Below are 13,579 nucleotides of genomic sequence, written 5' to 3'. Positions count from 1 at the left end.
ACAACCCCCAACATCAGGTCTCTCCTCCGAGGGCAGGCTACCGGAACCGAAACATTTTTAACTCAAAATGTCCAGATCTCTGAGGCTTGTGGCGGATTACACGTATATACGCACACAGAGACGGCGGCTTGTGGTTTAATGCAGACGCCTATACCGGCGGTCTTCAGGCGCAGCCCACTACTAGCCACAGGTACCAACCCCACGCGGCCTCACGGCTGCCGGGTTCCCAGGCGCCTCCTGTCGCTCTGCGCGCTGCGCGGGGGCGGGCACGCGGCGGGCAGCGCACGCGCGCGTGAGGACGTCCGGGGAGCGCGCGCGCCGCCGCGCTGGGCCGGAGTTGCCGGTAATGGGGTTTGAAGGTGATGGCCTTGATTGAAGGCCTCGCGGCGGGGTCTTCCGCTGTTGCTGCGCTCGCTGCCGAGGCCTCCGTTCACTCTTCGTCATGAGAGGTCAGGCCTGGGAGAAGCGGGCGGAGGCCGGGGACCGCGGCGAATGGGGCTTGGGTGGGGGGGGGGTGGCGGGGTTGGAGGTGGAAATAAATGGGGCACTCGAAGCTCGAACGTGGGTGGAAAACTGAGTCCTGGGGATTCCGGAAGAGTTGCGTGCGTTTGCTTTTAATTTTTTCGTCCCCTTTCTTGCATATGTTTGGAGGAAAGTGGGAAGGTTCTACGTTTTTATTTATGGAAAAAGATGCAGAAACTGTCTCGTTCAACGTTGGTCTTCGGAGGTTTGAGGGAATAAATAGCACCTGTGGCGTTGGGAGCATTGGTGAAAGCCTTTGAAGGCATTATAAATCACACCGTCGTACAGTAACTGAAAAAAAAAAAAAATTCAGACTTAGGAATGAAATAGAATGACAGAACATGCCCTGTCGTTAACCCTATTTTCTCCTACCAGCAGTCTGGGATAAGGCTCTGCGTTCAGTCGGCTGGGATTGACTCTCTAGCATCTTTCTGCCCACACTGGTCATTTAGGGATCCTTCCCTGCCAGTGTCTGTTGTTCTTCCCACCCCCAACCCCCACGTTCCCAAAGATGATGACATTTTTAATAGGCAGACTATATTAACTATCCTTACTCAGAGTAAAGAGTTACTTAGCAATTACATGGCGACTCCCCAAGTCTACCTATTTTAAAGGTATTTGGGTCGCTTTCTTTTATGGGGGACGGTAATACTCTTGGAAGTAGTTATTAGAAAGCTTTTAAGCCTTGGGAAAGCTATTTCAGCATAAAACGAAATTTGTCGGTTACCTAAGTGAAATGTGTTTATTATCAGTTTTCCATGATACTTTAAAAGGCAGTAAAATTTAATTTTTTTTCTTTCTAGCCTTTCTAAGCATTAAAAAATACAGTCTAACTTTTATGGAATGTAGAATCTCCATCAGAGATGAAACTGCTCCATTCGGGCTGAGTAAATGTACTGATGTATTCAAGTATGAATGAGTATTCATACATTATTAACATCTGCTGGGCACTCATACTTTGACTATTTTGTGCTTTCCTTCTGTCATTAGAGAAGGCACCTGAAACTAATTTTTTTTTTTTTTTTGTACCAGATGTTCCCTAAAAAATAGTTTGGGTACAGCCTTTGCATTAAGGGAAGGGGGATGAGTCTAGTAACAAGTGATAGATAACCTGAAGATAATTCATCAACTGTGACTATTGGCCTTTAGAATAAAGGATTCCTACGAGAAGTATTTGTCTGTATTTAACTGTTCACTTAGAATATTTTCTGCTCTTTGATTTTTAGGAGATAGAGCCCTGAAACAAAGAAATCTGGATTACAGGAAAAGTATTCAAGGGTCATGCAAGCCCACTGTAGCCAACTGCACAGCCCTCCAGGAGCTGCAGGCAGTGAGGATGCCTCAGTCTCCCAATGTGTCCATACAAAATTGACAGGAGAAGGTTCTTGTCTTCATTCAGGAGATGTTCATATCCAGATAAACTCCATACCTAAAGAATATGCTGAAAATCCAACCTCCAGAAATATAAGGTCAGGTGTCCATAGCTGTACCCATGGATGTATACATAGCCGCTCACGGAGTCATTCCCACAATGAAGCAAGGCAGCCCGATGATACTGCCACAGAGGCTGGAGATCATGGTAGTAGCTCCTTCTCAGAATTCCGCTATCTCTTCAAGTGGTTACACAGAAGTCTTCCATATATTTTGATTCTGGGTGTCAAACTTGTTATGCAGCATATAACAGGTAGAGTATAATAAAACATTGAATTGTTTCATTGTCAGTTAATTTTACTTCTTTATTGGTAATCTACTTGAAGCTTTGTATTTTGTTAGCTTTTAAAATTATATATTTTTCCTTTAAATTAATGTCATTGTGTTAGCTCTTGGATTTTTTTTTTCCGTTCAATTAACTGGAACTTATTTCCTAACAGGAATTTCTCTTGGAATTGGGCTGCTTACAACTTTTATGTATGCAAACAAAAGCATTGTAAATCAGGTTTTTCTAAGAGTAAGTATAACAAATAACTGAAAAAAACATTAAATGTTTCTCTCTGTAGAATTAATTATATACTCGCTTTTGAGAGAAATAGGAATTAAGATAGTTTTCTTGAAAATTTAAATAGACATGTTATAGCATCCATGATATATTAAATTTTGTTATCTAAATGATCTGTCCTAACACTACATTGTTTCACTTTATTTTCTTTGTATGTTGACTCCCTGATAGAAAAACTTAATAGGATTAAAAGATTTAGAATTCACTATTTGATCTGATTTGTCAAGTGTCCTCATATTTTGAGTAATTTGACCAAACTATATAATATCATTAAAAACTTTAGCTGTTGCCCTATAAAATTTTAAAATAGTTAAATAAAAAATATACATCAAATGGGTATTAAACTGTTGTAGGTCTCTCTTATTTAAAGATAATTAAACCCAAATAGTTTTTCCATAACACAAATGACAAATTATTAGTCATATAAACTATTGGGGAAAATAGGATTAGTTTATAAAATTTCACCTTAAAGCAACTTTGAAGGGCTGTATCTCTGTAAAGGATCATGCATTCTGACCTGGATGTTTGTAGTTAGAACCTATCAAACCATAAAAATGTAATTCAGGGTTTCAAATAGGTAAAACTTTTATAGATTTTATTTATTTGACAGAGAGAGAGAGACAGCGAGAGAGGGAACACAAGCAGGGAGAGTGGAAGAGGGAGAAGCAGGCTTCCCACTGAGCAGGGAGCCTGATACACGACTCCAGGATCAGGACCTGAGCCAAAGGCAGACACTCAACTAACTGAGCCACCCAGGTGCCCCTGAAACTTTTAATTAAACATATAAAACAATTTTAAGGGGCGCCTGGATAGCTCAATCGGTTAAGCATCCTACTCTTGATTGTGGCTCAGGTCTTTGTGAGACCAAGCCTCTGTCAGTCTCTGAGCTCAGTGGGCAGGCTGCTGCTTGTCCCTTTCTGCTCCCCCTCCCTGCACCTCATGCTCTCTCTCTTAAATAAATAAAATCTTTCCTTAAAACAATTTAATTAAGGGGTGCCTGGGTGGCTCAGTCAGTTAAGTGTCTGCCTGCCTTTGGCTCCGGTCATGATCCTATAGAAGCAGGGAGCCTGCTTCTCCCTCTCCCTCTGCTCCTACCCCTGCTTGTGCTCGCTCTGTCAAATAAATACATAAAATCTTTTTTAAAAAATCTAAGTGATACTAATAACAAATCACCTTGTTAAAATCTTACTGAATTCTTTGAAAATTTTGAAAATTATACTTACAAATCCTGATAAATGCATTTTTAAAGTTCTGTTTTGTCAGGGAGGCAAAAATACCTTTGCAGAGATAAAGTTTGTACTTGGACAGGTCCTTTATGTTAGCTTGTAGAAGTTTGGGTTTCTTTGAAACCTAGGTAATGTGGGTAATGTTTTAATACAGTGAGGAAACTTGTATTTTAAAAATTTATGAGTTCTGTTTTGTTCACTAAGAGTGTGCTGATGTATAATTTAACAATATTTTTATTAAGATTAATCTATTAAAATGTTCTAAGTTAATAAAAATATTCATTAATTAAAATAGTTTAATGACATTCTGGCATAATTCATAGTAACAAATTATAAAATTGTTTATTTTTCAGGAAAGGTGCTCAAAGATTCAGTGTGCTTGGTTACTGGTATTCTTAGCAGGATCTTCTGTTCTTTTATATTACACCTTTCATTCTCAGTCACTTTATTACAGGTAATTTGAGGTCCAAATACACAATCACATTTTTTATGTAATCATTTATTCCATAGCACTTTGCATATATCTTAACTTGTATATAATTATTGTTAGAGTTCAATTTTTACTTATTCCTTTCCTTCCAAAATTAAGAGGTCTAAGTGACTCATTCAGATTTATATATCAGTGCCTTGGCTTAGAGGTGCTATTTAATTTTTGATACTTAAATTTTTACTTATATAATCAATAGTATTGAATACCATTCAGTTGTTTCTGGTGGTCTTTTTAAATTTTTATTTAGTTTTGACAGAAATTTTATATGTATAAGATAATACAACATGATGTTTTGATATGTATACATTATGAAACGATTACACAATCAAGCTAGTTAACATCCATCACCTACTTTAGTTATGTGTGTGTGGTGAGAACATGTGATCTGTTTCTAGAAACAAGGCAAAGACTTAATAAAGGACAGTAGTTAAATTTCCATGTCAGATGGAAATGTTTTGAATTTTTGGCTCTAATCAGGTAATTAGAAGTTTTGGCTTCAGTAGAGCTGGAGAGATGTTACAATCTAGGATATAGTTTCTAGGGGGAAACAATACCACTCAGATTGCATTGAGGTAGGTAGGTAGGAAGGGGGTTAAGAATAAAAGATGACACCTAAGACTTAGTCTTAGCAACTGGCTGGATGGTGGTACCATTTATGGGCTGGCAAAGACTGGGGAAGGAACTGATTTTGCTTTGGACATGTTAAGTTGGTGAGATCATGTAGAACTGTTAAAGAGATTATAGCTATATGTCATGAGCTTAGAGTCAAGGTTAGGGCTATAAATTTTGGTGGTATCCAGCATGTGGCTGATATTTAAAAACTATGGAACTCTTCAAGACTAATGAGGGACAGGAAATGTAGACAGGAAAGGGGGCAGGACTGCACATCCCTATAATTAGAGGAGGAGGAGTAAAGGAGATTTAAGGAACCATCCATCACATAATGAGAACTAGAAGAGTGTGATGTTAGAAGTCTAGGAAGAAGTAATTCAGAGAGGGAAGGTGGAAAATGAGAAGTGGCCTTTGAGTTTAGCAAGACAGAAGGAATTGGTGATCTTGGCTAAAGCAATTCAGTGGAAAGGAGGGAATGGACCCTTGATTGGGATTGGTTGAGAAGACAATAGCAGATATCTAGTGTTTAGTGAATTTTTTAGATTACAGGCTAGCTTTCCAACATGCTAGGAAGACTTTTTCTTTATTCTATGGAGGAAACATTTGAAATGTAAACATCTGAAAAGTCTCTTTAAGCAAAATGATTTTCTACTCTATTTACATGAACTCTGACATCTTGCCAAACTCACATTTTTTACACATCAAATTAAAGTAAAATATTTGGTAGCAAATTTAAAACCCCTATCAAAACTTGACCTTTGTATGTTGCTTTGGTTAAGTGTTGATGTTTTTCTTTTGGTAGCTTAATTTTCTTAAATCCTACCTTGGACAATTCAAGCTTCTGGGAAGTACTTTGGATTGTTGGAATTACAGACTTCATTCTGAAATTCCTTTTCATGGGTTTAAAATGCCTTATTTTGCTGATGCCTTCTTTCATCATGCCTTTTAAATCCAAGGTAAGAAACTAACATGGCTTATTGAGAAAATGTTAGCAAACCACACCAATGCTATTTAGTCTTTGTTGAAATGACTTTTTCATAACTTTTCAGTTTCCTAAATAATCTAATTTAAATTATCTGTATTACTTCAGACTGGCAACCATTTGCTCAAATCTTGAACCCAAATATCAATCTAGTCCAATAAAATCAGAATTATATTTGCTTCAGAATAATCTAAAAATCAATCTCCACATCACACATAGAAAAACAAAATTTAGATTTGTACTTCTGTTCTCCTCCAGGGCTTTATCAGTTAATAACTGATAACTGACTGTATTCAGTGTTTTTCTCATATTCAGTAAAAACTTAAATATAAATTTGTGTAATCAGCAAAAATGTAAATTTCACTTAATAGTATACGTAAAAAATTTTCACTATGTCATTCTTTAGAAATTCTTTAGAAACAAATCGCTCAATAATTATGAGAACGAGGTTGCTAATCATAACCATTATCATTATGAAGATTTGTATATTGTGTCCAGTACTCGTGATTATTTCAGTCCAGTATGAAATATTTATGCTATGTATAAGTAGCTTGTGTAGCTGTTTTTTTCTTTCCTTTCCTTTTTAGGGTTACTGGTACATGCTTTTAGAAGAATCATGTCAGTATTACCGAACTTTTGTTCCCATACCAGTTTGGTTTCGTTACCTTATAAGCTATGGGGAGTTTGGTAATGTAACCAGACGGAGTCTTGGGATTTTGCTGGCTTTACTCTACCTCATACTAAAAGTAGGTAACATGGGGCATCTGGGTGGCTCAGGTCATGATCCCAGGTCCTGGGATCAAGCCCCACGTCAGGCTCCCTGCTCAGCAGGGAAGTCTGCTTCTCCCTCTCCCTCTGCTCCTTCCCCTGCTTGTGCTCTCCCCCGTCACCAAATAAATAAATAAAATCTTAAATAAATAAATAAAAGTAGGTAATGTTATAAATCTTCTCATTGTATAATGATTCATGTGATGATTACAGATTTTACATACTATTGCTTTTGTCTTTAACTGTTTTATAGCTTATATCACTAGTTTGAAGTAATGGCAGGTTCTGTATCTACTTTAAAAAAAAAATGGAATTATTTATCTTTATCTTAATCCAGTAGTTCTCAGATTTAATTGGGGGAGTGGACCTCCACATAGCATGGGTAGAGTAGAACATACCCATCCCCAAAAGTAGTATCTGTCCATACACAAAATTATTGAACTGGTATAATGTCCGGTTGCCCTCAAATTAATATGAAACTTCAAAAAATCTTAAGTACAGGGGTGCCTGGGTGGCTTATTTGGTTAAGCAACTGCCTTTGGCTCAGGTCATGATCACTGGTCCTGCGATCAAGCCCCGCATCGGGCTCCCTGCTCAGCCAGGGGTCTGCTTCTCTCTCTCCCCCTGTTCCTCCCACCTACTCGTTCTCTCTCTCCCTCCCTCCCTCTCAAAGTCTTGGGGGAAAAAAATGTTGGCTTAAACCTATACATTGATAAGATATTACATAACTGAATTTTAAATGTATTTAGAATGAAATGAATATGCAATGAGCATTAATATCAGTATTTGAGATTATGGGAATTTAGCTTTGATCTCTGGGTTTAACAGACAGGGTTCTTTGAATTCAAGAATTTTCTCTTATTTCCTTTTTCAGCTTTTGGACTTTTTTGGACATCTGAGAACTTTCCGACGGGTTTTGCGAATATTTTTTAAACGACCAGTAAGTACTTTTTATCAGTTAAAGAAAAAAACACCTTTTTTTTTTTTTTACCTTTCTTCATTATAAAAATGTTTTAGTTTATAAATGTTACAAGTATGGATTGATAGGACACCTGGTTGGCTCAGTCGGTAGAGCATGTAATTCTTGATTTTGGGTAGTGAATTCACGTCTGACATTGGGCATAGAGCTTGCTTCTTAAAAAATGTGTGGATTTCATAATTACGTGCTCTTTTAGTACTTTGGCACATAGAGATATGGTAATAATTTCAGTTTTATTTCTGTGATAAGTTTCTTGACTTGAATGTTGACAACCACCTGATAGTTGATGTGATGCTTATATTTTTGAATGTACCACTTCAGATCACTTGACATAAGGGTTTATATACATTCCCTTAAGGATCTTGTCTTGAACTTTCATGGTTCCTTTTTGGAAAATTCACATGGGGTGCCTAGGTGGCTCAGTCGGTTGAGCATCCAACTCTTGGTTTCAGCCAGGTCATGAAATCAAGCCCTGAGTTTGGCTCTGTACTCAGCAGGAGGTCTGCTTGGGATTCTCTCCCTCTCCCCTTGTCCCTCCTCCCTCAGCACCCTTCTCACACATGCTCTCTAAAAATACATAAATATATAAATCTTTTTTTGAAATTTTAAAATAAATTTTAATATTTTAAAATTATTTTTAAAAATTTTTAAATTAAAAAACATCTTTTTCACAAATGGTGGCTTTGTATACTTCCATTAACTCTTTAGCTCCTGTAATGCTCTCATTATAATTTATTGTGTATACAAGAAAAGCTCATTACCAAAAATGTCCTTTCAAATCTTCTTACTGGAAAAATTTCCCCAAGTCAATTCTATATATACCAGTAAGTTCATAATGTGGAGTTTAACAATATATGGAAACTCTAGTGTCAGTTATAAACTTGATTATTATGTGATTCCACTGATGTTATACGTTGCAGAGAAAGGCTCATTTGCTATTTCGTAGTCTCAAAGGTTATCAGTACTCAGATATGGACAGTTTTTGGCTAGACAGAGCTAGTAATCTTATTTTTTTTAAAGCAAGCTCTATGCCCAGTGTGGGGCTTGAACTCCCAAGCTCAAGATGAAGATTCACATACTCTACCACCAGCTGAGCCAGCCACATGCCCCTAGAGCTACTAATAAGTTTTGCTGCATCCTATTCAGACTTCATTCTTCAGACAGGTGTATTAAAATTGAGAGTTCTGCTTAGATGAAGTTTATTGAATTGATTATATGAGTATCAACCATTTTACTATAATTTAGTAAGGCTTGTGCTGAAATACTTTGATAGTCACTCTCTGTAAGGCATAAAGAGAAATCAGTCTTTGATACTCTTTGATTCACTCTTGACTCTCTCATGAATGCATGCATCTACACAATCCTTAACTTTGCCAGGGAAATGGCAACCACCATCAAAATAAGTTTTCACCTAAAGGGAGTCTGCAAAATACCAGACAGGAGTGCTTTTTTTTAAGGTTTATTTATTTGTTTGAGAGAGAAAGAGAGGAAATGGGAGGTGCAGGGGGAGAGGGAGAGAGAGAAACTCTCAAGTAGACTGTGCTCAAGCCCCCCAAGGCAGGCCCTATCTCTGCAGCCCTGAGATCACAACCTGACCCAAAACCAAGTCTGATGATTAACTGACTGACACCCAGGCGTCCCAGGAGTGCTATTTTAAAAGTTTGTCAGCTTATGCTTATGTATCTGCAGTGCACTCTGCTAAATGACACTTTAATGAAGGGAAATCGGCATCAGGATCATTCATCAGTGTTCCAGTTTGTTTCTGGAATCTTTAATATGACCAGACTAAAAAAAAAAAATCCTATTTTTAAATATTTTTATTCTTTGAGTCTTTGTTTGATTTTATTAACTCACAGTATTTAGTAACATAAGTTTAGATCATAGCCTCAGGTTGAGTCAGGTCATGCTTTGCTCTCATTACCATGACTGAACTTGGTTATTCTTAACTCTCTTCAGCCACCTTTTCCTCATTATTTCTACAAAAAGGTGATCTTATTGGCAACATTTTGTCCTGTCTAGTTAATGACTATATTCTACTCAGTTTGGTGAGGAAGTTATTAAGGTTTTAAAGAGATCAAAAACGTTAAGGACTTTAGGAGAAAAGGAAATTCAAAGAATAGTGTTATCATTCAGTCTGTTTTGACAGTATAACTCTGCCCCGCAACATTTTGCAATTCCAGTTCTTTTGTAAAATTTTAGTTTTTTCCTAGTAGTAAATCTTCTCTAACTTTAGTGGTAATTAAGGATGACCGTCAACTTATTTTTAGATTTAGTAAAAGGACACTCTTCAGTGGTCCCCAAACCTTCTTCATTTTCAGTTCACTTAGAGAACTTTCAAAAGTTAGATTCCTGGGTCACATCCCTGTATGTCTGGACCTAGTGAGTCAGTCTCCAGTGTGGAGCACAGAAATCTATTTTAAAAGCTATCTCTACATGAGTTACATTCAGCCTGCCAAGCTTTGAATGGACTGTTTTGAACCAATGCCATAGGTAATAAGTGGGCTATTTGGTAATACACATAATACATGAATATTGATTTTTTAAATAGTTATATTTCAGATGGCTTAATCTCTTAAACCAGTTGGATTTATAGCATTTTCATCATTATTATTAATACATCTAAGAGTCTTCCAAGATCCTATTATGTATTTAATTTCACCTGGATGCATGTAGTCCATCCAGACATGGTTCTGCATACAAAGTTCAGTTTTGAAATGTTTGCCCCCTTCAGGAGAGTCTTCAAATGCCCAGTTCCAGGGAGATTTGAGAAATACAGCATCACCTATGTATTTGAGTAACAGGAAAGAAAAAGATTTGTAGATGAACAGAACTTTTTTCTTCCTAGAGTTACGGAGTGGCTGCCAGCAAGAGACAGTGTTCAGATGTGGATGACATTTGTTCAATATGTCAAGCTGAATTTCAAAAACCCATTCTGCTGATCTGTCAGGTAAGTATATTTTTTAAGCATACCAAATACAGTACCTTCTCTGAGTTACAAGTGATATTTATTTAGTTGAAAGGAAAAATCTACAGTGTTTAGCCTAAAGTAGCATTCAGGCCACATACTAGTAATTTCTTACCTGTAATCAGAGGTTTGGTAGATTAGTTAAATCTTATCCCTTATGGTCTAATGATTTGTATGGAGAGGAATGTATGTAAGGCCCTTTCTTATACTTTATGGCAGTTACTCTCAAAGACTTTATTAAGCTGTGAAGTCATTATACTTAAAGCTATCGTCTAGGAATAGCATATATTTTATTAAAGGTCACTAAATGAATAGTCAGAAGAATACTATTGGCTCTACTACTGACACTGCTTTGTGTTTTTTAATGTACTTTGTTTTCTTATTTGTAAAATGAAGGGACTGGTGCTCTCCAAAATTCTTTTCAGCTATAGAGTATGATTCTCTGCAATGTGATGATTTTAAATTAAAATGTTATCAAGTATAAAGTCTAATTTTAATTCCCTTACAGCATATATTTTGTGAAGAATGCATTACCTTATGGTTTAACAGAGAGAAAACGTGTCCACTGTGCCGAACTGTGATCTCAGACCATATAAACAAATGGAAAGATGGAGCCACTTCATTCCACCTTCAAATATATTAAGTTGTATAAACTATGAAGGCCACAAAACACTAATTTTGTTTGGTTACAATGACTATTGATAAAGACATTCGAATGGGTTTTCAGGACTAGAAGTTAAGGAACATGGCTTCAAACGGTTTTAGGTTATTATAGTAAGATTTAAGTGTGTAGTCAAATTTATCAAAAGATTAAAAAAGAGAGAACCTTATGTTTTAAGAAATATATAAGTAATGTTCAGCCTAATGCATATGGAAGATTTATTCTGTCCTAATTATTTGACAGGTGATTGCAGTGTTAAATTGTGAATGTTTTCTCATTAATGTTATCAAAATGGTAATTGGGTAACTAAAACTAGTGGTTTTAGAGGAACTCAGGTATTCTTTTCCTGACATTGTTTTCAGAATAAAGAATATTTTTCATAATATTTTAAGATACAGGTTATCTGAAAGTAGAATTTTCTTTAGCATTGACTTTTATAGTTCCCACTCTAAAAATTCTTAAAATTTTCATAAAGTTTGTATTTTTAAATGAAAGTTCTAAAAGCTATTTTTTATCTGTACACAATCAGATTTTCTAAGTGAAGATTAATTTACTGAGGATGATATATTTTAATACTGTATTGCTCTCTGTTAATATGCTTAGCAATCAAATGAGAACAGATGATTTAAATTCATTGTTTGTGGACCTCATACATACAATCTGCCATCAGCTTTAATGTACATGATATTGCTTTTTGTATAGTGCCATGAACTATCTTAAAGTAACTATTAAAATAATCACATGGATTACAAACAGCTCGCTTCACTGATGATTTGAATAGTGTGATAAATGGGACCTACTCAAATTCTACAGAAGATTCCCCTTATAAAGCCTTCTCCAAAAAATTTTGGAATCTTATGCTTGAGTTGTTACTTGAGAGATTAAAGCTTACACTCAAGAGGCTTCCAGGAGACACCTTAGTGTAGTCTGTTTGCCTCTAGGTACTTCTTACACAGGGTGATAGAAAAGGTAATGAGGTAGTTTCTCTCTCCCCATGAAACCTTTAAGACAGAATCAAATCTTTAACAGAAGTTTGAAGGACTGGGGCACCTGGGTGGCTCAGTTGTTAAGCGTCTGCCTTCAGCTCAGGTCATGATCCCAGAGTGCTAGGAATGAGCCCCACATCGGGGCTCTGTGCTTCTCCCTCTCCCTGTTGCTCCCCCTGCTGTGTGCGTACTCTGTCAAATTAATAAAATCTTAAAAAAAAAAACTATGAAGGACCGATTATATCTAGAGTAGAAGTTTCAACCCATTTTCTCTATTAGCATTAATCAGTTTGCACACAAGGAAAAGATAGTGGAAAGGAAAAGCTGGGAGGTAGAACACAAATTTATAGTATTAAGACAAAGTCTAAACCAGCATATGGATAAATAAGGACAGTGACCAACCAGCTACAGATTAAGTCACTTCCATGCCTATACAGCCATCCAAACTGACAAGAGTATTAGCTGGGCACCTGGGTGGCTCAGTAGGTTAAACGGATGCCTTCAGCTCAGGTCATGATCCCAGAATCCTGGGATCGAGCCCTGTATCAGGCTCCCTGCTCAGCGGGGACCCTGCTTCTCCTGCTCTCTTTACTGTTTACCCCCACTGTGCTCTCTGGCTCTCTCCGTCAAATAAATAAATTTTAAAAATAAATAAAGAATATTAGCCTATAACTATTTTTCCTACATAAATATTGCCAAGTTATAAGTACACTGTTGCTAATCAGTGATGATATATTTTACTCTATTACCTACTTTGAGAACAGTTGCAAATACTGAAACAAGCTTACTTGACCTTAAATCACTTTCTTGACTGTGATGAAGCCAAGATTATTTAGGTTTACAGCAGAAGACTGAGAAAGGCAGTTTGGGATTAGAATTTGAGTGTGAAAGATAGTTGTGCTAACTTCCTATTACCAATACAAGAGTAGCATCTTACTACATGGGTAAGCCCTATTACAATACCTACTCTTCTTACCCTATGGCTATATGGATAGTATTCTTTCTTAATATGATTTAATAAAAAAGGCCCATAATAGACAGTTGGGTTTTTGTTCTTAATAAACAAGAAAGCAGTTCACATGTGAATTTAAAAGGTGTGGGGGAATGTAATAGGAGAGCTATGTCATCCACCAACAACAGTGATGAACTGGAAGCATTTCTCTACTTACACTTCAAAATGGGAACAGGGATTCAAAAATCCATTTATTCTGTGAATCCAGATCCCACCCTCTGAAAGACTGTTTCTATCAGCATCAAGAGCCAAAACCATGTGTTATATAAAAGAAAAGTCAGTTTGAGAACTTCTATAGGTAACTCATCCAAATGTGAATTACCTCAATTAAGTGGCTTACACTAAACACCCATCTTACACTAGATATATTGAGCCATTAG

General features: G+C 36.7%; 1 protein-coding gene across 2 annotated transcripts; it reads left to right on the top strand.

Annotated features, from left to right (window-relative positions):
• Positions 1 to 55: 55 nt before the first annotated feature.
• On the top strand, positions 56 to 11,954 carry RNFT1 (ring finger protein, transmembrane 1). Of its 2 annotated transcripts, none has more exons than XM_059150032.1 (9): positions 56 to 190; positions 1,749 to 2,206; positions 2,394 to 2,470; positions 4,098 to 4,198; positions 5,649 to 5,802; positions 6,416 to 6,574; positions 7,471 to 7,536; positions 10,421 to 10,522; positions 11,049 to 11,954. In XM_059150032.1, the coding sequence occupies exons 2-9, from the start codon at positions 1,804 to 1,806 to the stop codon at positions 11,181 to 11,183; spliced, it is 1,197 nt and encodes a 398-aa protein (XP_059006015.1). In that variant the 5' UTR covers positions 56 to 190; positions 1,749 to 1,803; the 3' UTR covers positions 11,184 to 11,954. The 2 variants fall into 2 exon arrangements, with proteins under 2 accessions (XP_059006015.1, XP_059006014.1); XM_059150031.1 differs by lacking the exon at positions 56 to 190 and adding an exon at positions 291 to 449.
• Positions 11,955 to 13,579: the final 1,625 nt, after the last annotated feature.

Source organism: Mustela lutreola, chromosome 15 (assembly GCF_030435805.1).
Source record: "Mustela lutreola isolate mMusLut2 chromosome 15, mMusLut2.pri, whole genome shotgun sequence".
In the NCBI taxonomy this organism is placed as follows: Eukaryota; Metazoa; Chordata; class Mammalia; order Carnivora; family Mustelidae; genus Mustela; species Mustela lutreola.
The sequence above is the reverse complement of the archived record's forward strand: the minus strand, read 5'-3'. Positions and strand labels throughout refer to the sequence as shown.

Excerpts from the sequence above, each read along its gene's own strand:
- RNFT1 (XM_059150032.1), top strand. The coding sequence starts at position 1,804 with ATGCAAGCCCACTGTAGCCAACTGCACAGCCCTCCAGGAGCTGCAGGC. Across the intron at positions 5,803-6,415 it reads TCATGCCTTTTAAATCCAAG|GGTTACTGGTACATGCTTTT; the intron begins GTAAGAAACTAA and ends TTTCCTTTTTAG. Across the intron at positions 6,575-7,470 it reads TACTCTACCTCATACTAAAA|CTTTTGGACTTTTTTGGACA; the intron begins GTAGGTAACATG and ends TTCCTTTTTCAG.